The sequence below is a fragment of the Schistocerca serialis genome, chromosome 8 (assembly GCF_023864345.2).
Source record: "Schistocerca serialis cubense isolate TAMUIC-IGC-003099 chromosome 8, iqSchSeri2.2, whole genome shotgun sequence".
Lineage (NCBI taxonomy): Eukaryota > Metazoa > Arthropoda > Insecta > Orthoptera > Acrididae > Schistocerca > Schistocerca serialis.
Window position 1 is genome coordinate 199913210 of NC_064645.1, and position 25871 is coordinate 199939080.

At 39.0% G+C, this 25871-nt stretch overlaps 1 protein-coding gene across 2 annotated transcripts in view; it reads left to right on the plus strand.

Moving 5' to 3' along the window:
- LOC126416638 (thymidine kinase, cytosolic-like) overlaps positions 1-23828 on the plus strand; it is a 36077-nt gene extending 12249 nt beyond the window's left edge. The window contains exon 4 of one of the 2 annotated variants that reach the window (XM_050084407.1): positions 23605-23828. In XM_050084407.1, the coding sequence (XP_049940364.1) occupies positions 23605-23631 (27 nt within the window). In that variant the 3' untranslated portion in view covers positions 23632-23828. Of the gene's footprint in view, positions 1-6585; positions 7034-23604 lie in introns of those variants that run through there. The other variant, XM_050084406.1, reaches the window with a different exon arrangement.
- Positions 23829-25871: the final 2043 nt, after the last annotated feature.

Sequence of the window (25871 nt, forward strand, 5' to 3'; positions counted from 1 at the left end):
TTAATGTGGAAAGAAGTGTGTAGCTGGCCTTTGGTGAGGGTGAGATCAACAGAAAGAAAAGTGGCACAGGATTTGGAGTAGGACCATGTGAATTTTAATTGGAAGAAGGTATTAAGAGGTTCCAGGAATTTTAACAGGTTGACCTCACCATGAGTCCATATGGTAAAGATGTCATCAATGTAAACCAAACCAGGGGCTGAAGTCGTGGATCCCAGGAAAGCCCCCTCAAAGTGACCCAAGAAAAGGTTAGCATAGAAAGGAGCCATCATGGTTCCCATGACCATACCCCTGACCTCTTTTTATGTCTGCCCCTCAAAGGTAAAGTAATTGTTGGTAAGTATAAAGTTGATAAAGGTAATCAGGAAAGCTGTCATAGGTTTGGAATGAGATGGGTGCTGGCTGAGGAAATGTTCAACAGCAGAATGACCATGTATGTGGAGGATGTTGATATAGAGGGAGATGGCATCAATGGTGACAAGCAAGGTGTATGACGGGAGTGGGATGGGCACAGATTTCATGCAATGTTGGAAATGGTTGGTATCTTTGATACAGGAGGGAAGTATCTGTAGTAGGGATTGAAGGTGGTGATCAGCTAAGGCAGGTATATGTTTAGTGGGTGCTTTGAAGCCAGCAACTATAAGAATGCTAGGATGATTGGGTTTGTAGATCTTAGGGAAGAAAGTAAAAGGTGGGAGTGCATGATTTGACTGGGTTAAGAAGCTCTGTGGATTGAGGTGTAAGTCCTTGTGACATGCCTGAGGTTTTCAGAAGGGAGTGCAGGTCAGTTTGAATTAAGGGGTGGGACCTGCATGGCAGTTGCTGTATGCAGAGGTATTGGACAGTTGGCAAAGACCTTCACTAACATACTCCTGTTGGTCAAGTATCACACTAGTCTTTGTCTGCTGCGAGGATAATGATGGAGTCATTAGCTTTTAGGGGACATAGAGCCTGGAGTTCTCCAGAGGACAGGTCAGGGTCATGTTGTAGGGACCTGAGGGAGGGTTGTGAATCAACGGTGGATGTGTGGAATTCTTGGAAGGGATAATTTTGAGGTAGTGGTGTTGGATCAAGTAAGGATCGTGGTTGGAACTGCTCAAGGCAGGGTTCAGTGTCAAGTTTGCTGATGGAAAGGTGTTTGATTTGGGTTGCAAAGTGACATTTCAGTTGAAATTACATGTAAAGAGAAGTAGGTCCTTCACCAAAAACAGCATGATTAAATGCAAGTTTAGGGCTGAAAATGAGACCCTTGGATAATACAGATAATGCACAAGGGCAGAGTGCTTTAAATGAAAGGTTGTGAACACTGTATTGTTGTGACTGGTTCTTGTAATTGGTGTGGGAGGCAGTGGTTAAGGCTGTGGAATGTTAAAGGAAGTGGGCCAAGCTCGGTTTGTAGGAGAGGAGTGGTGGTTGATGGTGTGGCAGTTAGAGGAGATGCAGAGGGGCAGGAAGGGAAATACCACAGTTGAGGTAGTTTAGGAGAGGGTGGGATAGTTTTCTGAGGTACGTCTGGCACATTGTTGCAGTCTGAAGTTGGCTAGGCAGATGACACCATTTCAAGGAAACATCTGCGACCATGTGTGGGAGTAGATTGAAGGGAATCAGGGAATAAAACACTAAGCCTTAGCAAACTAAAAAAAATATAAATTTACTGTGAAATAAAGACAAAACAATAACAGGAATAAAGGCTGCTGCTTGGGAACATTCACAATTCTGCCAAACTAAAGAATGTCGTGCCAACTGAAAAATGCCACACTGTAGTGTTAAATGAAATGTCATGCTGCCCCAAGTGCTGCTGAGACAGGTCAAGCCTCGGCCCGCACAGGTGCTGCACATCTTGCTTGGGTGTAGTTTGGCATGCTGTGGCTGACCCTGATATATGAATTTGCTTAAGTATTATAAGTGAAAAAATAAGATATACTGTCCACTATGAAGGAATTACACTAGTTAGAATAGTTTTTGGGGAATTCGGGGCTAACACTGTTCCCAGCCTCTGGGTCAAGGTCAGTGTGCTGCCATTTGACATAAGACAGGAATTCCTCATGTTGCAACTGGCGTACGACTTGGATTCATATCCACATACAACTGCATACCACTCTGTTGCTTGTACGCATTTCTAACAACACGTTAAACACCATCAGCAAGCAATGAGGCCTTTTCATTACATGCAAAGGAGTTTCTCTTGGACATGGGTGTGACAGCTATTTATGTTTTTTGCTCCAAGGGTGGAGGAACAAGAAACTTTTGCTTAAATCCCAGAGTTATTTTAGAATTGACTATGTTCTAGAGAGAAGAAACTTCAAATGTAATTTTTAAGTCTATTTTTTATAACATGTTCGGTAAGCATCACTATTTTTCTGTAGTATACATAGGTAGCTGGAAACAAGAGGATACATTTGCCTGCTCTGTAGTCTTCCCAGACATTGTCTTCAAATATCAACACCATGATCAGTTCAGTTGTTACTGCTGAGCTGTGTGAGATATCCTGAAGGCACTGGAGCAGATGAATCATCATCACAACAGAAAGTTTCTCATCTACTCCTATACCCTTAGTACCCTACAAGCATTGCAGCAAATGTACCCAGCAGAGAGAATGATAGAATTAATACAGTACAAATAGCTATGCAACATCAGGGGTAGCAGTTATTATTTTCCTGGGTACTAGGGCAAGTAGAAATTTGAGGAAATGAGCTAGCAGATGGAGCTGCCAAGGTGGTCTCCAGGGATATCTGTGATTCTACATAACATTCCCATATAGGCTGTCATCTTGCCAATTCAAAAAGCATTGTAACTGTGGACGGTGTGGCAGTGCACCTTTTTTTATCTAGTGTTCACCCAACCAAAAATATCTGCCATAATCTCCCAACCCCTTCTTAATTGGGTCTTACTATTTTCAGTTAATCTCTTAAGAACTGACATAAAACATTTTACTGTGTGTGTGTGTGTGTGTGTGTGTGTGTGTGTGTGTGTGTAAAAATCTGCACAAAAGAACTTTAAGGAAACTGTTTCATTTTCATTTTAGTACCTTTTTACTAACTTTTAAACAATTTTAACCACACTTGTCTTATCGTATCGTAAGATGGGTACTAAAGGCCATGCCGTCCCACACCAAAATCATATTTTTGTCTAAGAAACAAGAAAGGTATGCAAGACACCATTTCAGTTTTTAAAAGTAAATACATTTTTGTATGTGCCAAACTGCCTTGGCAGCCCCAGTCACTTCCTACATCAGCAATATATTGTTCTCATCATTCATACAACAGTATTTCATATCAGAGCATAAATGACAAAAAGATTTCCTGTAAAAGGAAAAGGAAAAGGTTTCTGATGAAGTGCTTAAAAATAACCACGATACCTCCTACCAAGAGAGGTAAATTCAGCAATATGTCAGAATTCACTAAAAAAGTTATAGCACAAGCCAAGCGAATAGCCAATAACAATTATGTGCCAAAATCTGCAAACAAAACAGAGGAATGTTATAAGAAATGAAAAAACTCATTACTACCTGAGCATGAGAAGATTACTCACATCCCCAATTACTGAGTCACAAAGCCACAAGGTGAGTTGCAGATATATTCAGTAATCAGTATGCAAGTATTCTAAAGAAGTTGTTATAAAGCATCAGCAAACTGTTACATAACACATTGAGTGTAATAAAGTCTCCCATAGCATCTAAATTCTTTTGGGAAAACAATGCCAATGAAAGAGAGTAAAAAATAAACTATCATCCAGAACTTAAGGTATCCTGATTTTATCATTAAGAACTGCATAAACGGAATAGCTGTCCCATTTTATGTAAAATTCCTCTGATGATGGGAACATCTCCTGATTGAAAGTGGCAAAAATGTTGGTGACATGCTCTCCACAAAATACTATAAGCAATTGGGACCTTCCCAGGCTTGTCAAAAACATTTGATGCCATAGACTACAAAATTTTATTTCAGAAACTGCAGTGCTATGGCATTAAGACATCTGTTTGAACTGGTTTAGCTCTTTTCTAACAAACGGAAACCAGAGTAGCAATAAAAGTATGATAAGAGTTTGAAAGCACGCCAGAAGGCATGCTTCTGGAACTGGGCTACTAGACAGAGTAGTAATAGCCATCAAACACTAGTGTTGCTTGCTATGGCACCACAGTTGACAATGCCAGCAACCAGCACTTGAGATGGCTATTTACAAGTACCTACCACCACTCATACATGGATATCAGATGTGTGTTTGTTTCGCTGCTGTCTCCCAATGTTCTTACTCTGTTTCACTATGTTTCTAGTTTTCTATCTTGGGGTTACTAATTGGTCTTTAAATATCGATCATGCCATCTACACTTGTCTGTGTCCTCCTTGTTTTGTCTTGTCTGTAAACTTTCGATGAATTGTTCTTAGTGACCCAGACCAGTTGGTCAATTCTCATTAGATTTTTGTGTTGCTCCCAATATTCTGTCACTACGTGCTCATTATGAAAAAACAGTGATCTGGGGTATATCAGAACTTTCTACTCTGATTATGGTGATATTGCATAAGTTGCACTCCAGTGTTCAATATCTGAATCGGTCCTGTTTCTTCCAGACATAAACAACTTACCATTGAACATCATTGCTACTGCCAGTACATTATTTACAGAGGCAATGAATGAAGGTATAAGTGAGCTAGGTTATTGATTTGACAAATAACCTGATAATCAACACAAAAATGCACCTTTAAGAACTAGGAAAACTGAGTGTGATACGAGGAGTTGTGATTTTTACATATTTCCCACATTAGAAACAAGATGTTTAGGCAAGCAGATACAGGACAGTATAAAATGGCAAACATGTATAAGCAAAACCATTAGTAAGCTCAACAAAGTATACTGCACTTTACATACTGCACTAGCAAAGAGTCTGTAGGTGCTGTGTACTTATTACATTGAATTCCAGGGAGATTGTCTGCCTAGCTCAGATGTTCTCCTCACTCAGAAAACAGCTATGAGAGTAACACAGAATGCAAAGCAGACAGCTTTGGATATCTCTTCCAGTGTGTAAGTTTTTTAAAAGTAGCATTTGTAAATTAGGCAAAAATGTGAATGTCAGTAATCGTAGTACAAGACAGTAATGAAACTCCATATAGCAACTGCTGTGTCATCTGAACAAGACACAGCCAGGGCAAAAGCACCACAGGTGCAAAGATGCAAGCTGGTGCCAGTGCCATAGAGATCCGTCACTTGTGCGAGTTCCACCAGCACCCTGGGCGGCACTGAGGATGAAGATATCGACTTCACCTCGGCCAGTTGTCGACCGAGTACAATCTGCCAATTACCAGTTCACAACGGACAGAAACCGACTTGGAAGATAGAAGAGCAGCTCTCACCAACTTGGTTATAGATAATCGTCCAGGGTTGACTTAGACAGGAAACATTGTTTATTGAATTCTCAGAAGTAGACTGACAGTTGTTGTGAATTGCGTTTGCTATGTGCTGTGAAGTTTACCTATGAATATTTTCACTTAGCCATTGAGGGCCTTTTTTGTGGTATATTACATGCAGTGTTGTAGACTTAATCATTCAACAAGTCACAACAATAGGTATACCTTTTTTATCCCACTTGTGTGACTTAGTCACTAATTTGTTGGAGTGTTGTAGGACCTTCACTCTCCTATCCTGTTACCTGACCCTGGGACATAGCTGTGTAATAGTGGCAACTCAGCCTCCACAGCAGTAGTGACAAGGGCTTTACAAAACTGGCGATGAAGGTTTACTAAATAAACAATGAATATATCTGCCTTTACAACATTCACCATCACATCAACATCAGTAAACCACAACCTGCCAATATAAATTAAAAAGGAGAGAGAAAGTAAGAAAATAACCACCACCATAAAGTTCCTGTTTAATAGTAATCTGAAAGCCTTCTCTCTTGATTATTGTGTGTGTGTGTGTGTGTGTGTGTGTGTGTGTGTGTGTGTGTGTGTGTGTGTGTGTGTGTTGGAGGGGGGGCTCTGTAAATATTGCTAATCATGTACTTTTGTGTGTGTGTGTGTGTGTGGGGGGGGGGGGGGGTGCATGTTGTGTAATATTAATCACATTATAACAGTTATTAAAAGTACTTATGGAAAATTGTTAGCTTTATGGTTCGTGAGTTTTATCGTATCATCTTGTCATAAACCATCACATTGTACTACGACTTGACTGATATTGTAATGTACCTTCTGTACATCAACATGTGCGTGTCTTGCACAAGAATGATTCAGAGGACCAATAAATTAATTAATTAATATATGCTGTAGGTAAGGGTTATTTTTACTAGATAGTTGAGATCCATTGCATTGCATGCCTTACAAACTCATTCCTACTTCTGTATTAAATATATGTCTTCCCTACTCTTTGCGTACTGTTCTTGTCATACTTTAAATGTGCCTAAGGGTGCCCATTTTTAAATCTGCCTAATACTGTCCATTGAGGCTATTGCCCAAAAACAGGCATAAATAACCAATAAAATTAATTATGTCTTGTAAATCAGTCCAAGTTAAGAGTTGGACATTAAAACATGGTAGACTTCATTGTAGTAAATAATTTGATTTTTTTGGTAAGGTTTCCTGGTTTATTTTGTAGGTTGAAGTGATTGGAGGTGCAGACAAGTACATGGCCGTGTGTCGCCAGTGTTATTTCCAGACATCCTTAATAAAAAATGAAGAACTTAACAAAAAGTATTCTCCAATGAAAGCTTTAAATTATGAAAGTATTACAAATCGTTCTTCAATAAATTGTGAAAATGTGGCCAAGATATGGTTGTGACATACAAATAAATTGTAACTTTGTTGCATTTTTAATGTGAAAAAATTCTCAGAGCAATATATATGAATTAGTTGAAAGTTGCCATTGAAGAAGAGGAGGCGGGTTTGCCTGCTGGACCAAGTTATGACTAACTCCTGTAAGGTGTTGAAAATTGTATTTTAGAGAATGGACACCAGTTGGATGTCACAGTTTTTCATAAATGACCACATGAATCAAATACAGATTTTAATTTTTAATTTTGTATTAATAAAAGTATTTTTTTTTTTAATCTAAATTCTGATGTTCATTTGAAAACCATTCATTTCATGTCAGTTACCCTCTATTATAGATGATCTTGCTCAGGCAAAGGTAAAAAAGAGATAACCTTCCATGTTCTGGCACTAGAAGGGGCCACTCGGGCCCCACTGACTGCCATTTCATCCTCTGCCAGTGGCATGGCTGGGTGTGGTATGGAGGCATATGTGGTCGGTACGCTGCTCTCCCAGACTGTCAGGTTCTTGAACTTGGAGCAACTACTAATCCTCAGATGGCCTCACAAGGCTAGGTGCATCCCGTACCAGTCCTCTCACCCTTGGTGAAATCCCTGGCAGTGTTGGGAATCGAACCCGGTTCCCCACATGGCCGTCAGTCGCACCTTGATCACTCGGCTACACTTGCTTAGTAAAATAGGTTGTGAATTCTCATCTTTTTTTTAATCCATTCACATCATTCCATTACATTTGACACAAAAGGGTAGTGCTTGGAGAAGCAGAACAGACTAAAACATGAGTGACACAGAAATGTAGAAATAAACAAACAATCTGTTGTGTAACGTGTACACGCTGTGCTGTGAGGCGACCGGTAGTGTTGAAAATGAACACACTTCTTACGCCGCAATGTATTGTCCCAAGATGACCAGTTTCAACAGTCCTGTGCTACCATCATGTGATGTAAGGGGAAAACATAAAGATAAGAAGAGGGGTGGAGAGAGACTACAAGTCATATGACAGATTATATAAAAATACAAAATTCCACATACCTTATGGAAATTGCTACAAAACTGCCATGTTACATTACATGAAGTCAAAGCATAAAAGATAACCCACACGTATAGGTGTCTTTATGAAATTGAGTTGATAAAATACACATAGTTGGTAAAATGCACACAAATGATAAAAAAGAATGTAGTTAAAATTCTCGTGTCATCCATGCATGCTGGTAAACATGATTATCACAAACTTGCTGCACAGCACTATGCTACTAGTGGAGTGGTAACTAAGCAATGGCAGACCCACTACAAAGTTACTTATCTTGCCACTGGATGGTTTGTGTAATACATGCTGAATGATCACATACTGTTGTTACAAGCAATGAATAGTGGTGCAAGGTGGATTTTTCAAAATGCCCGATATAACAATTTTGTGTGCCATCTGGTCATACATACAAAATTTCCCTCCATATAAAATCTGTAGTAGTTGCATATTGTGTGCTTACTGACAGTGGGGAAAATGACCCTAAAAATTAAAAAAAAAATTTGAAAATCTCTAATTTACAAGGCAATGTGACATAAAAAGAAAACCACACTGGTGCAAGGACAAATGCTAAACTTGCCAGATCTGGAGGGGTCTCGCAAAGTAAACCCATGCAAAAAAAATGGGGATGTACGCAAAAACCACATGGTGCTGAACTTACTGCAGTAAGTTATCTAATGCAGAAACAGATGCAAGACTTACTGGGTGCAAGGTGTCTACTACAGAATCAGTCAAGGCTTGCATCTGCCTTTGGATTAGATGACTTTTGAAGTAAGTTCAGTACAGCATGGTGTTTGTGCACGTGCCGCCCCCCCCCCCCCCCCCTTTTTTTTTCGATGATGATACTTCGCCAGACCCCTCCAGGTCTGGTCGGTGTATAGCACTCACACTTGCACTCACACCAATGTGGTTTTCTTTTTACCGTAGATTGCTTTGTAAATTAAATACACTAGTTTCTTAATTTTTTTATTATTTGTGTCATTTTTTCACTGTAAGTAAGCACACATTATGTAATTACTTCATATTTTATATGGAGCACAAGCTCATGGTAATTTTATATGTATGGCCAGGTGGCATGCCTAAGTGTTACATTGGGCACTTCTTACTGGTGCACTGTTGTTCAACAATGGCAACCACAGTATGTGATCATTCAGCATGCCACCCAGTGGCGATATAGGTAACTTCGTAACAGGTCTGTGACCTCTGTTAACACTCTATCAGCAGTGTAGAGCTGTGCAGCAATTCTGTGATAATCATATTCACAACCAGCTTGCATGGGCGATTCGAGGATTTTAACTGTGCTCATTTTATCAACTGTGGGCATTTTACTAATTGAATTTTACCAAGACATGTATACATAGGACGTGACTTTAATGCTTTGACTTCATATAATGCAACAAGGCAGTTTATAGCAATTTCCATAAGGTATCTGGAAATTTGTAAATTTTATGTGATCTGTCATGTTAGTTGGTCTCCCTGTACACAACCCCCCTCCCCAATTAAAACTTCCATTTTCCCCTTAGATCAGAAAATGTGTTCATTTTCAACTAAAGCTACTGTACTTGAAATTTAGGTAAGTTGTTCATCAGAAAAAATAAACAGTAAGGAAATATGAAAAATAATTAAAAATGCTACTGGAAGAGCAAGGAGTGGAAAGTCATTCTATATCAGCACTCAAAATAGGCACAAAGGTTAGTAGTATAATGAGCGAAGAATTATAATGACTAGGGGACCAAAGATTCAGTGAACTTTTCTTTTGCATGACAATGGTGCAATTGAGAGGCTTGTAGTGATTAAGGTATAGAACCCACATTTGGGAGAAGATAGGTTTGACCATCCAGAGCTAGGTTTTTCCGATTTTCCTAAAAAGCTGCCAGGATGATTCCGTGGCAATGAATGTGACATGATTCTTTGCTTATCCTTATCCAAACCAAGCCCAAACTCTGTTTCTAACAGCCTCATTTTTGTAGGTCTGATAATTTCTAATCTTGTTTCCTTTGCCTCAGTGGATTAGTTTCCTTTTGGAATTTTGTACAGATATGCTGCAGATTTATCACTGTCTGCCTTGGAAGTCTGATTATTACTCCATCACACTGGACTGTGTGTACAAATTTCTTTGTGGAGGATCTTCTTGTCAGTGACCCAGCAGTTTGTGGATTGACAAAAGGTTACCTTTTCTTCCACATTCTGCCTCATCTTGGTCCAAAATGATGAGATTTATACCTTTTAGAGAATGTCAGAATTGTAATGGATCAGTTTTTACTTTTTTTTCGGGGTATACATTGTAATAAACATGTGCAAGAAGCTAAAATTGAGCAAGAGTTTAACCCAAATTTTTGTCAAATTGAAGCTTTTGAGTCAGTCTGTTTGACATGCTCATGCACAATTGAGGGGCTCAGAGCAATAGTGGACCAAGTCCAAATAATTTAAAATCCTAGTTATATCACAGTTGGGTTCAAAATAACAACAATTCTTCAAAGCAATGCTGAAACAAGTTCATAGGTCAGTATCCAGTCAGCAGGGTGCAGTATTTACTTGATACTCTGACATAGCACCTTCCACTAGAGCTATTATGAACCATTTAAAGTTGCAAAGCACATTACGGAAAATCTGGAGAGAGAGCTTAACACAGTGGTATTTTACAATACTGGGATATTAAAATATCAATTAATATGTCTGCTTTTATATGGGTAGTGTGAAATAATGGAAGAAGAGCCTGATTAAATTCCAGATATTGATAAGTAAAGATTTTCAGAAAAAAATCATAAGTTCCATTTTGATAAAAATTATTCACAGTAACATAGATTTTAGATTAAGGTTTTAGTTATGCACTGCTCTGTAAAACTTAAGCGTGAGATAGATAAATTAACATAACATATTAACTACTTGGTGGAAATTAATGAAAATGCTGGAGAATGTTGCCAGAGGTATTATCCCAGTTACACATAGAAATATGTAGATCACATGGCATGAGACCAGCATTATTATAGCACCAAATAGGGATGCCCAGCATCACGAGGCAGTTGAAAGAATGGAAAAAGGCGTGTGTGTCAATCAGCGAGCAGTTAATGCTGCACTGTGGTGGTGGTCTACATTGCAGCCTGGGCAGGAAGCAACAATTAGATGACTTCACACAGGGAAGAATCATCAGAAGACGGGAAGGAGGATGAGATGTGACAAGCATAGCCCAAGAATATGCATGGGGAATGTTCTGAACCATGGGCACTGATATCTGATGGAGAGGAAGTGGTCAACTATAGCAGCAGATGACTGCTACATTGTGTAACAGGTAAGAAGTGACTTCCATCAAACAGTGGATTCAGTTGCAACATTTAATAGGATTGCAAGGCACGCAGTCTCAAACATCACAGTGGTGTGGCAACTGCATGGGAGTGGTCTCGTTGGCCAACGACCAGTGTGTTGTATTTTGTTGACAGCCACACATCGACAGCACCATTTGAAGTGGTGCCAAGAGCATAGGTACTGGAGCAGCGAGGGGTGGAGTTGCATGCTGTTTCCAATTAAGCAAATTCAGTTGGTGTAGTGATTCCGGATGTACCCTTGTATAGCGAGAGGTGAGAACTTGTAACACTCCCAGAATATAGTTGAACACAATTATAGGGTGCATGAAAAAGACTCATCGGATTTTAAAAAATCATTACTATTATGTTATTTGAGATATGTGCATGAACAATGCACTATTGGAATGAGCAAACTCTCGAGTTTTACGTGGTTCCTGCTAGGTAGCAGCAGTGTGCATCCACTTCAGTTCTAGTAAAAATGGTGTTGGGACAACACAAAGCGTTTTGTGCTCTACGTTTTGTGCAGTACAGGTTCTTTCATACTAGGTATGGTGTGGATCCTCTTACAGCACAGACCCTTAGACGATGGCATGAACAATTCCAAGAAACTGTTCGTTTGTGTAAAGGAAAATTGCTGGGCTGTCCCAGAGTGTCTGACACAGATGTCAAATGCATCTGCATAGTTTCATTAGGAGTCCGCAGACATCCATTTGCCGTGCAGCTCGACAGCTCAGTATGCCCCAATGACCGTCGGGCGTGTGTTGCATCAACATTTACACACTAAACCACCCAAAATTCAGCTACTGCATGCTCTTCTTGAAAGTGGCAAGCAACAACGTTGACATTCTGTGATTTCATTCTTGGCAAGATGGTGGATGACAGTCCTCTTCAGTGCTTAGTGTTTATGGACGAGGCAACATTCCATTTAAATGGCAAGGTGAACTGTCATAATGTGAGAATATGGGGCACAGAACAATCATATGAAGTTGTACAACATGAGAGGGAATCTACAAAATTTCATGTGTTTTGTGCATTTTCACAGTAAAACCCGTATGGTCCATTTTTCTTTGCCAAGAACACTGTTAAGCAAGTATATATCTCGATATGCTTGAGAACAGGATAGGACACCGCCACACTGGCATCTGGGACTGTGGGAATTTTTAAATCTGAGAATTATTGAATGATGGATCAGTTGCACTGGACGAAATCATTCAGCCTTACATTACATGCTTCCAAGGTCACAGGACCTGACTGTATGTGATTATTTCTTGTGGGGTTTATACATCTACATTTATACTCCACAAGCCACCCAACGGTGTGTGGCGGAGGGCACTTTACATGCCATTGTCATTACCTCCCTTTCCTGTTCCAGTCGCATATGGTTCGCGGGAAGAACGACTGCCGGAAAGCCACCGTGTGCGCTCGGAATCTCTCTAATTTTACATTCATGATCTGCCCGGGAGGTATAAGTTCTCTGTTTATGTTTCTTCACTACCAACAACAAGGAATGAACTAAAACATTGCATAACAGCATCTGTGGAAGCAGTAATGTGCTTTGCAACTTTAAATGGTTCACAATAGCTCACTGCAGTGTGGGAACAATTTGAATACAGCATCAACATATGCCATGCATCTCAAGGGAGCCATATTGAACACCTGTGAAAAGGTATGGAAAAAAAAAAACACTTTTTGAATTTCACAATCATCAAAAGTCAGTGTATATGTTTATTAATTTCAGAAATGTAGATGTGTCAAATTGAATGATTCTTTTTCATACACCCTGTATTTCCTTGGCCCATGTGTTATGGCATGGGTGTGCTTATCTCCAAATATTTGAACACCAGTCAACATTATTATGATACTGTATTCCTTCCCCATTTGCATCTTTTCAGAGGTGCATTCAATCCTGACTTCATTTTTCTGTTGGTTATTGTTCAGTGCTATATTGAGTAGAATGTGTCACACAGTTCGTGAATTTCAAGATGGCAGAGTTAGAGGAGCATTGCATGTGCATTAAATTTTGCTTGAAACTCATGAAAACCTGTACAGAGACACATTAAATGACAGAGGAAACCTGCGGTGATGAGTGCTTATGCTGTACTCGGTGTTACGTATGGTTTACACGATTTAAAAATGGCTGGACGGAAGTTAAAGATGACTCTCATTGAGGATGCTCTTAAATATCTATCACAGTCTAGAATAACAATGAAATTTGTGCCACAGAGGCACACTGTTAATTGATGGTACTAACAGGACGTGTCAAGAAAATGTGAGAAGAAAATGGCCTGAAATGTGGTGAGACAATTCATGGCTCTTGCATCATGATAACTCACCCACTCATCTCTGTTGGTGCATGACAATAGCACAAAAAACGAAATCACTGTGCCGCCTTATCCTCCATACTCACCATACCTGGCCCTTGCGGACTTTTATTTTATTTCCAAAGTTGAAAACTCATTGAAAGGACAAAGATTTTCAATGACAGATGAGATAAAAGAACATTCGCAGACGGTGCTTTGCATGATCCAACAAGAGGTGTACCAAGACTGCTTCTGGAAGTGGAAATGGTGTTGGGAACAGTGTATCAATTGTTGAGGAGAGTATTTATAAGGAAACCATGCACAATAAGAAAAGAAAAGTGTGGAAAAATATTGTGGACAAAGTTCTGGAAATTTTTTGAACAGACCTTTTATTTCTTTCAGTTACTTTCTATAGTATAGTGTAGCAGTTCTTTCTGTATATGGCCCGTTTCATCAAGCTATGTTACTTGGCAGTAACACTTAATGTTAAAGTTGCTTTAGTCCTTGTGTTGTGCATACCAGTGTATATTGTAATACACAATTAATTTAGTACTATGTCATTTAATTATGTAACTACAGATACAGCAGAGATACTCCACTTCCCCAGCCAGACTTACTACAGAGGGATAACACTTGATTGTAAAAGCAGAAGAAGAAAGATTAGAAAGAATTAAGAGAGCTGAAAAAGAAAGTTGAGCAAAAAATAACAGTCATTAATGGTCAGCGATATGAAAGTAAAAAGGCATTCATATTTCTGCGAAAATATTTGATATCGAGTTTAACTGCAACTGTCCACAAAAGTGTGAAGAAAGGTTAGCATGAGCAATTGTAAGAGATGCTACACTTCATTTTGGAATCTAGGGATTTTTCTAAGCAAAGTGTGTACTTTCAGAGTCACATGCAAGTGCAAGCTGCTAAATACTAGAGATCACATCCACAGGATAAACACACACACTTATGTCAAGTACTTGCACGTGTATTACTAGAATTTCTAGTGAAAGTACAGGGGTTTGCAAAAATGTCTTTGTGATTACATTCCACGTAAGTTGGTGAAGGCTGTACAGAGATGCATTTAGCAAGGGTAGAGCAAGCTAGAGTCTCAATACGATATGATAAAGAAAACATGTGCAATGAAATGTATGAAGTTCACGTCCACTTTGCACCCTCACAGAAGATTATTTACTTTTGGATTAATGAATGTAGACACGGTTGGACACGCACCAAAGACAAAGTGCGGTTGGCCATCCAATTGAGGTCACCACAAAGGAAAGCGATGACAAAAACCTTAACTGGACCCTAGTATGCTTCATTGTTCGATCATTTGAAACTTGCATTGGTTGAAAAAAGACTCCAGGTTGGCATGCAAAAAAGTGCTCTTTCATCAGGATAACGCACCATTGCACACGTCAGTGATAACAATGGTGAAAGTGCATGAATTGGGCTTTGAATTGATTCCTCATCTATCCTATATGATTTGATGTACAAAGAAGCAATGGATTTGACATTTAGGGGAAAAAGACACAACAGCTGACTAACGGAAGTAGAGGCAGCAGACGGTAAAATGGTGAGTGAACCCCAAGAAATAATGAGAAGATGGGAAGAATATACAGAATGGCTATACGCTGCAGACAGCCGACCAAGTGAAGAAGAGCTTGGGATAGAAGAAGAAAATAAAGTTGCAGATGATGACAAAAGAAATGTAATACTAACTAGTGAGATTGAAGATCTATGAAAGAGATGAAAAATGGAAAGGCAATGGGAGTGATGAGATTCCTGTGGAACTGTTAAAGTCATTGGAGAAAGAATGGAAAAGGGAGTGGATTGAATTGTGTAATCAAATATACATGACAGGAAAATGGCCAAAGGACTTTACAGAAAGTGTCTTAATACCTATAGAAAAGAAAAAGAACAGCAAAAGTGTGAGGAACATAGAACAGTGAGCCTGATACCACAGGCAGCCAAAGTCTTGCTCAGGACGCTCAACAGAAGGCTATAGGGAAAGCTGAATTGCGTAATAGGAGATGAACAATTTAGTTTCAGCAAGAAGTGGGAACTAGAGATGCCAATGGGCTACTGAGAGTGATAGGGGAGAGGTACATGGAGAAGAAAAGGAAGGTGTATGTTGTGTTCATTGATCTTGAGAAGGCTTTTGACTGTGTCAGATGGGACAAACTGATGGAAATCCTAAGGAAACTTGGAGTTGACTGGAGGGATAAACAGCTAATTAAAAATTTAAATTTGGACTAGAGAGCAAGAGTAAGAATAGGAGGTGTGATAAGTGAAGAAATTGAACTGGGAAGAGGTGTAACACAAGGTTGTTGTTGATCACCAACACTGTTCAATATCTATCTGGAGGAAATTATTAATGAAAGTTTTGATGGAAGGAGAGGAGTTTGTATAGGCGATCGGAGAGTGGAGTGTATAAGATTTGCAGATGCCATGGTTGTGATGGCAGAAAGTGCAAGAGAGATGGAACAAATGTTAGATGATCTAAACATAAATTAGAAGAATATGGAATGAAGATTAACAAGAAGCATGGTAACTGGAGGAAAGCATAGAAAATGCCGCATGAAAATAGGGGGAGAGGAAATAGAGCAAGTAAATAACTTCAGTTACTTGGGAAGTGCAATAATGGATTATATGTATTGCTCAACAGAAATTAGGAAAAGAATTGCAAAGGCAAAAGAAGGATTTAAGAGGAAACAGAAATTGCTTTGCAGACCACTAAACAAAGATCTGAGGAAAGACTTGCCAAATGTTACATCTGGAGTGTTGCACTGTATGATGCGGAGACCTGGATGTTGAGGAATGAAATTGAAAGAAGATTAGAGGCACTAGAAATGTGGATATGGAGAAGAATGGAAAAAGTGAAATGGGAAGACCAAGTAAGGAAAGAAAAAGTATTAAAAAGTGCTGGAGAAGAAAGAAAGTCATCAGAAAGGGAAAACGGAACTGGATTGGACATTGTTTGAGGAGGGACTGTTTATTGAAGGAAGGAATGATGGAGAGAAAAAGGGGAAGAGGAAAAACAAGATATCAAATGCTGGACAATATCAAAGGAGACAAATATCCAGAAATGAAAAGACTGGCTATGGACAGACAAATGTGGAAGAGGCTTAACCCATGACAAGACCTGCCGTAAGGCAGAATACCAGAAATTTTCATCAAATGAGGACATGATAGTTGCAGTCAAGGAGTATTTTGCAGAGTTTGACAGAGTATATTTTTCCGATGGGATGAAAAAGCTGGAGGGTCATTGGACCAAGCATATATCCCACAAAGGAGACAGTTGATAAGTAAGGTGAGTTGTTTACAAAACAAACATTTTTTTCTTGTTTGTGTATCAGACTTATCAAACTGCTCTCATACATTTACATCATACAATAAAATAAATATGTATGTATATAATCCTTCAATCAACACAAGGCCTTTATGTATGTCTGGGATGAAACAGGAGGTGGTAGAGGATCTTGAGAAATAGCCAGCTGTATCAGAACATGTTTAAAAATGTATGCATCAAACCCCATCTCAGTGACTGCACTGAGTGTCAACTTTTTGTGATTAGCATCTACATTACGCAGTGTATAAGCATATAGATGTGGCTATCCTATTGGAAATGCACGGTTGTGCTCAGGAAAGAAATCTCGACTCTGGACTGATTTTTCTGACCGTCTTGATGGGCCACATAAAAACCTGTAGCAGACCATTATTTGCCCACCCCTGGCTGTGAGGATTGGTTCAACATTGTAAATCTTCAAAATTCAAAACACCAAAATTTGAAGTTAATGTAATGAAAAGAGAAAATTTCATAAGTACAACATCATTACAAACAGAAAAAAAACTACTGATGGCTTTGAGATAAATTTGTTAAACATTTAATGGATGAGATATGAAAGAGGCATCCTTTTTACAATGAGGTTTAAAGTGACAATAAGTGATCAGGTGGAATTCAATAAGGTTCTATCAAGACCATGAACATGGTGATTCAGTAAGTGGGTTTGAAATGGTGTTTGTGTGAATATGATGATGCAATGCTAAGTGAACTCGTTTGTAGGCTTCCAGTTCAGATAATTAATTAGGAAGAAAAAATAATTTTAATGGACCTATTAAAATATGGAAAGAAACAGAGATGCGGGTTTAATTATATTTGAAGTCAGAAGTGAAAATTTTTCTTAGTTCTACTGAATTTGAAAAATAAGGTGTAAAAAGACTTTTATGTTAATGGAAATGGCTGTGTATGTTGTATACTAGCTTGTATTTCTTATTTTTCACTGCAAAAAAAATTAATATTTAATTTTTCATCTGCAATAAAATATATTTATTAACACTGGTAATTTTCTGTCTGCAAAAGGCAGGCATCCGGGTTAGCTCGGTCTGATACAGTTTTAACTAATAAACCTTTAAGATTCGGGTGGACTACAGCATGGATTTTGGAGTATCATTTTGGATAAAAAATAAGTTCTATGCTACACAAGAAAGATAGTGAGTAGGAACTGTCATCTCAAAGAAGTTGTAGAGGCTGAAGTATCATTCCTCTTCCATAATATGTAGTTGACAACATTTAGCCTAAAATATCAAATCTTCTGCAATGAAAAAAAATTGTTTTCTGTTCTGCCATTTCATGACATAACCTTACTCTGTAGGACAAGGGTTATGTGCTGCCCAGTCATGAAAATTTATGTTTTTCTAAATTGCTTAAGGCAAATCCTGGGATGGTTCTCAAAATGACTTGGCGAATTTCTGAGACCATTGTGTGTTTCTGCTCAGTCGGTAATGACCTCATCTTCAGTGGGACTTAATAAACTTGAATCTTCCTTTCTTTAAGAAATTGTACCTATGGAGCACTTAACATGTCATTTCACAAATACAAACTGAAGCAACTGTACAGTCAGTATCCCAGGAGCACAATCAGCATCTCCTGGTGATAATGGAATGGCACAGTATGTAGAAGTCCTTAATTTGTCTCATAATAGTACTATCTGGTGATATTGATTTTGTGGCAAATTTGGGAATGAATTAGTCTGAAGCTTTAATTACTTACATATAGTATTTATATTCATATGGTCTGTTAATTTCATTCTCTTCTGATTATTCCATAATGAAGCTGCTGTTCTCAAAATGATGAATATAAAACAGAAGGACTGTCATGTTTAAATTTCTGTATGACCTGCCCTCTTCCCCAATAGTCATCAGAACAGAAAGTGACTTGGTGTATATTCCACTGAAAATCCATATGTGACATAATTAGTTAATGGTGAAAGACTGCCTGAATGATAATGCGAAACACTGTGTGTTATGTTTATCTATAAATGCACCTCATATTGTTCCTATCTATATTATTATAATATTATTTCAAAAGGAAAAGAAGTGCAGATATCTGAACAGATGACATCATGGTAGGTAAGTAATTGCTGTGCCAGCTCTCCAGTTGTAAGTAATAAAATGCCAAATATGACTGCTTAACTTGATTTATTCAAAAACTAAGGCCTAGTGACAAACATCCTATATGGAAACATTTAGAGAGATTAAACTGCTTAACTTCCCAGTAAGGTCACTTTGCCCAAAGAAGAGGCTGGGTGTCCCAGAGAACACTGTACAATGACGGATAAAACCATATTGTTATACTTGTAAAATCCAATACAGATGTGGGACATGGACATCGGTCTATAACAACATCAGTCCAGGATGATGAAACACTAAACACATCAAGATAATTTTTTTTAATGGAGGGCAGTTGAAACATAATATTGTTTTTCCCAGATCTGTTGACACATTTCAGTGTCAGTTTCAGGAGACTGAAAAGCTTCATGAATGATAATCGAGTCCATTAATTAGCTTTTGCTGAGGAAAATGTATGTTGTAACTTGTGGAATGTAATATTTTCCAATGAGTGAGTATTTTTCACAGTGAATGATGGTCCAACACAAGTGTATAGGCTGCATGGTGTCCGTTTTGACCCCAAATATACCTGCGAGTCATATCGCAGTGGCTGGATGTGTTCCCATGCACTTGGGATGCTTCATAGGGCAAACAGCTGACTTGATGCTGCATAATATAAATCTACTCATATTATGTGTAATGTTATGAGCCTACCAGGTACTGGAGAGATTAATGTTTCCAGCAGGATCAGTATCCAATACTAATGTTAGCTATGATGCAATAGTGGGTTACTGAACAGAATGAGATACCTCAACTGGCCTCCTCTTGCAACATACGAGGGCTATCCACAAAGTACATTATGTTTTGGAATTAAAAATAAATAAAGTATTGGAAATTTTTTTATTATATACAGATGAAAGCCACACTTAAATACTACTTTTCTACATAGTTGTCATTTAAATTAAGGCACTTATCATAGCGATGGACGAGCTTGAAAATTCCTTCGTCGTAAAATTCGGCCGCCTGCGCCTTCAACCACGTGGTTACCTCATCTTGAAGCTGTGCATCGTCATCAAAACGCTGCATAGCCAACCACTTCTTCATTGCTGGGAATAAGTGGAAGTCGCTCGGTGCCAGGTCGAGATTGTATGGCGGATGAGGAAACAACTCCCACCTAAAAGATTCGAGAATTTCACGAGTGGCATTTGCCGTGTGGGCCCGGGCGTTGTCTTGAATCAGCAAGATCTTTGAGCCCAACTTTCCCCTGCGCTTGTTTTGTATTGCTCGTCTGAGGTTGTGCAGAGTTTGGCAATACCTTTGAGGATTTATTGTAGTGGCTCTTTCCAGGAAATCCACAAAAATCACACCTTTTCTGTCCCAAAAGACAGTTGTCATCACCTTCCTTGCTGACATTGTCTGCATGCATTTCTTGGGTTTTTGGGGGGAATTTGTGTGCCCCCACTGCATTGACTGCAATTTTGTCTCGCAGTTCACATGCTTAACCCATGTTTAGTCACCAGTAACGATGCAATCGAGTAATGAGTCGCCATCTTTCTCGTAAGCATCCAAAAACGTTAACGCTGCAGCCATTCGCTGATTTTTGTGAATCTCTGTCAAGATTTTTGGTATCCATCTTGCACAAAACTTGTGGTAACCAAGCTTTTTGGTAACGATTTCGTGCAACAAACTTTGTGAAATTTGTGGAAAACTCATAGAGAGTTCTGTTATTGTGAAATTACGGTTTTCACGGACCGCGGCATCGACTTTTTCGACAAGTTCGGCAGTCACTATGCTGGGTCTTCCACTTCGCTCTTCGTCGTGAACGTTAGTCCGGCCATTTTTAAGTTTTATGACCCATTGACGCACTCCACCTTCAGTGATTATGTTGTCCCCATACACTTCACAAAGCTGCTGATAGATTTCTATCGGTGTACAGTTTTTTGCAGTCAGAAACCTTATTACAGCACGCACTTCACACTTCGCGGCATTTTCAATTAACGCTGACATTTCAAACTGTCACAGTAACTCAACGGAGTACAGCACGAACCTCTCACTAGCACAGCAGGATGCCAACTGAGTGGCGGAATGCCATGACACCAAGATGGCCGCGCTAGCCCCGCCCCTAACGGACACAAACGAAAATGTAATGTACTTTGTGGATAGCCCTCGTATCTCAGTCCCATTGAAAATGTGTGGGCGGAGGCAAAACAAACCATGGGAGAAAAGTTGCCTAATCTTGTGCCAAGAACCTGCAATGATCTATGTAACATTACCGTAGCTGCCTGGGAAGAGGTGGCAGGAAATGTGTGATTTCTTACTCGCTTCGTAGATTCCCATCCTCGCAAATTACAAAATGGCTCTAAGCACTATGGGACTTAACTTCTGAGATCATCAGTCCCCTAGAGCCTAGAACTACTTAAACCTAACTAACCTAAGGACATCACACACACCCATGCCCGAGGCAGGATTCGAACCTGCGACCATAGCGGTCACGCTGTTCCAGACTGAAGCACCTAGAACCACTGGGCCACACCGGCTGGCTGCAAATTACAGGTTTACTCTGAAGTGCAAGGGCTTTGGATGGATTCTTCTTCTTCTTCTTCTTCTTCTTCTTCTTTCAGTTGTGCTTTGTCCCGCAGTTTTCACAGAACCGGTATTGTTACAATCAAACAATGCATGGTTAATTGAAACAGGTGGCCGGATGCCCTTCCTATCACCACCTCATAACCCCCCCCCCCCCCCCTCCAGGATGGAATCAGTGTACCCCAGCTGTCTGCGTCTAATGTAAACTATGAAATAGTGCGAACGTGTTTCAAATGTCTGCAAGTCATGCAACTGAGGCGGGATGTGGGGACAGCCTGGTATTCACCTAGTGGGATGTGGAAAACCGCCTAAAAACCACATCCAGGCTGGCCAGCTCACCTCAGTAATCTGCCGGGCGGATTCGATCTGGGGCCAACGCGCCTACCCAAGTCCAGGAAGCAGCGCATTTAGCGCTCTCGGCTAACCTGGTGGGGTATCAAGTATTAAAGAAATCACATGCTTTGCCCTTTTGGGGTTGGAAAAAATCTTAATCTGTGTGTTCTGTCAATTTCTTGTGTTCTATTAATTAAACAATTTAATCCAGTATAGCAAAAAATAATTGTGAAAAGTGGAATTCCATCTGAATCCTGCTGCCAGAAAGTGTCTCATCAGTCTTAAATATGCCACTGAACTATAAAGTTACAATATAAATGTTACAGTATCCATGGATTTATTTGTTTCACCCGTGACCCCATCTCGTGGCATCAAGTACTTTTTCAACCTCTGAAATTACAGGAATGACACAGAGCAGATTTTCTTGTTCTAGAGTGTATTTGCTTTTTTGCTGAGTTTCAATAAAGTGTAGCTCCCTCACTTACAACGATCCTTTACTTTTAAGAGTAGTACTGTATGTTGTAAAGTGACTGGCCCATGCATAACATGCCATGCAATTCAAATTTCAGCCACTGCCGCTCTTTGTGCTGTCTTGGGATCTTGATTGCAGCAAATAATCCAAAGCTGGACATCAACAATTCTAGTTATCTTCTATCAGTATTATCTGACAAAAAATCTGCATAAGCCTGCATAATCTCCATCTTTAGGTGACTTGGGTAGCTTCAGATATTTTCTGTCACATGGTGGCCAGTAGACTGTCAGTAATACTGACTTAAGAATTCCGTTGCCAATAATAACTGCACAGTATTCAAAGAGCTGTTAAATGGAGGATTTCACATCATGGGGCGTAAAATAGAGTGTGGTGTACTACGAGACAGTTGACTATGTTAAGGCAATTGCTGTATGTCAAAAGATGGATTACAATGTGAAATAGTAACGATTTTCTAGTGTACAAGGAAATAAAAAGCCCACCAGAAAGTGAGAAATTCCAGGAATACTTAGTAGTCACGAGAAACTGGACAGAGAAAAATGGGTTGCTGGCGAAAGCAAAGAAGAATCATCTAGTATAAATAGCAGTAGTGTAAAATGCTACGTAGGACTGGGGCAAAATCACAGCTGGACAACAATGCCAGTACCTGGATGGGGCAATGAGTGCTAGAAAATTACTCCAGGGACTGCACATGTGTAATAAACACAGCAGGTAAGACTATATGTGATGAAGGTACATAGAGTGAGAGCGGGGAACAAAGGAATAATGCTTCTTGTCACTTGTAAGACACCAGTAGCAGCATGGTGCAGGTATATGGGATTATTTGCATTGATACCTGATGTAACACGACATTTTACTTGGACAGTTAATGTCACCGAAATAATAGCAAAACTACAAAAAGGAAAATCACCAGATTTGGGGATGATGTATGACGGTCGTAAATAGGATTCGTAAAGAAGACCACCATTACAAAATGATATTATTTGTGGAAATAATGTAATCATGATGTGCTGCGTGAAATTTTCATGTTCTGTTTTCTTATAGTTTGGTAATGACGCTTACTTTGGTCATCTAGAAAACATAGCTACGCTTCTAAGGCTTTTGACGGTTGTTTCTCGTTCTTTTATCAGTAACAGTTGGGAACATTCGTATTTTACTCTTTGATGTGTTATATGTATGGTACGGTACTTTGTTTTCTCCTTGATCTTCATTATGTACGTCCCTGAATAAATAGTCTATGCGTGTTCATGGCGTATTACGTATTTGATTAAAAGGTCAACTTTATAATCTCACAGAGGACTAATTAGAGTTAATATCTAATAGGTTATGGGCCCAGGAGAGATTAGTGAACTTTCCATACCAAAGAAATAAACTGATAAATCAAGATTACATAATTTTCGTGTGTGTTCAACGTGTTGCTGTTGTTTTTTTTTTTTCAGAGAATCTTTCAAGATTTATTTGTGTAACTATCTGAACGTATTCAAGATGGGCGGACAATCACCGTTTAATTTTGAAAAGTTGGCCGGTTGACAAACTACAATGACATGATTGATTTATTGATCCATTTCATCTACAGCTGCACAATGTGCAAGAGATATTTGGATTTTTTTTGTTAATATTAACAGTTTTACATATAATACACCTTTGTACATAATAACACACATTAATATATCAATGAATGATGAATACTTAAATAAATGTTGTTACGCTATATACAGAGAGATAAAATACAAATGTTCTTCTGAATGAGACTACATTGGGTAAACACACAAAAATTTAGTTTTGTAGGTATTCATTTACTGTGTAAAAGCAGTGATCAACCAAGTACGACTTCAGTTTAGATTTGAAGTGATCAATGTTTTGTATGTGTTTAATGGTATCTGGTAAGGCATTGCATAGTTTGGTATTAGGATGGATAAGGCTGTTTTGAAATAACTTTGTGTTGGCGCTTTGAACATGTACATCCAATTTTTGTCTCGTATCATAGCTGTGTATTGTGTGATTTTGAGTGATGAGTGGTCTTTTTGTATGTAAGTTTTGCTTCAAATACGTTATATTTTCAAGTATATATATGCAAGGAAGTGATAGGATCATCCTTTTTTGAAACAATGGTCTACATGATTTGCGATTATCTACCCCTTCCATTATTCTTATAATTTTTTTTAAATTTTGAATGTTTTGATGGCATCTTCAGAATTTCCCTAGAACATAATCCCATACCGGAGGTGAGAGTGTACAACTGCATATGACGAATGCAGTGAAAACTGAAAACGAAACTGTGTTAATGGCTCTATAACTGCATCTTCGCATCATAGTGATGGCTAGTATGTGGATTCCGGGTGTTCACGACACATGACGAATCGAAGAGACTCATTCAACAATTTCCAATCGACCACAGCTGCTGAAGTGACAGTAGTAGATAATAGCAATCTTCAAGCTATTGTAGAAGGCGATGTTCATCTTCGAGTTACTTGTGACGACAAGAATAAACAGATAGCTGCTAATGATGTTGCGTATGTTCCAAGCCTTGCTTACAACCTACTGCCGGTTAGTCAGATGACAGGACGTGGATTGTGTGTATTGACAATGTGCAGTGCGGTGTATACAATAAAAGTGATGTAATTGTTTCTGGAACACCAGTAGCAACTGCAACTCAAATAAATGGCATGTATCGATTAGACGAAGTGCATCATTACGCAAATGTTGTAGAAATTGACAGTTATGAATTGTGGCATCGAAGATTGGGACATTTGAATCGTGTAAGCATGCATTTATTAAAAGAAAAAATGGCTGATGGACTGAACTGGACGAACGTCAATTTAGATCCGTGTATTCCCTGCATAAAAGGTAAACAGTCTCGACAACCTTTTCCTAAAACATCAAGTAGAAGAGCCAAAGATCTACTTGACACTGTGCATTCTCATGTTTGTGGATCAATGAGCATGGCTTCGTCGGGAGGATCACGATATCTTCTCACTTTTACTGATGATCTGTCAAGAAAATCTTTTGGTTATATACTAAAATCAACAACAGAAGTCTGTGACACATTCATCGAATTCAAAGCAAAATGAAACTGGTCGAAAAATCAAAATACTTCGAACAGACAATGGAAAAGAGTGCGTCAATCGGTGCATGAAATTCTTTTTAAAGACTAATGGAATTCAACATGAAACAACAACTCCTTACACGCCAGAACAGAATGGTGTTGCAGAACGCTTAAATCGGACAATCATTGAAAAAGCAAGATCAGTGTTAACAGATGCAGCTCTAAGCAGACAATTTTGGGCTGAAGTTGTAGACACAGCAATTTGTTTGAAGAATCGACCTCCAACAAAAGCTGTTAAGAATGTCACTCCTGAGGAATTATGGAGTGGTCGTCGGATAAATCTGAGTCATTCACTAATCTTTGGATGTCGAGCATTTGTACATATACCAAAAGAAAAAAGGACGAAATTAGAAGACAAATATATGGAACTTATCTTTGTTGGATATTGTGAAGATTCTAAAGCATCTCGTCTGATTGATCCAAATTCACCAAAGACAATTGTGAAAGCCCGTGTTGTGCAATCCATCGAAAACTCAAAGTGCACTTGTGGAAACAGTATTTCAAACTAACCCAATTGACGATAATCGTATAGGCAGTCGTCAACTAGTACCAGCATCTAACATCGTTGAAGAGGCAACTGAACTGACACAACCTGCTGAA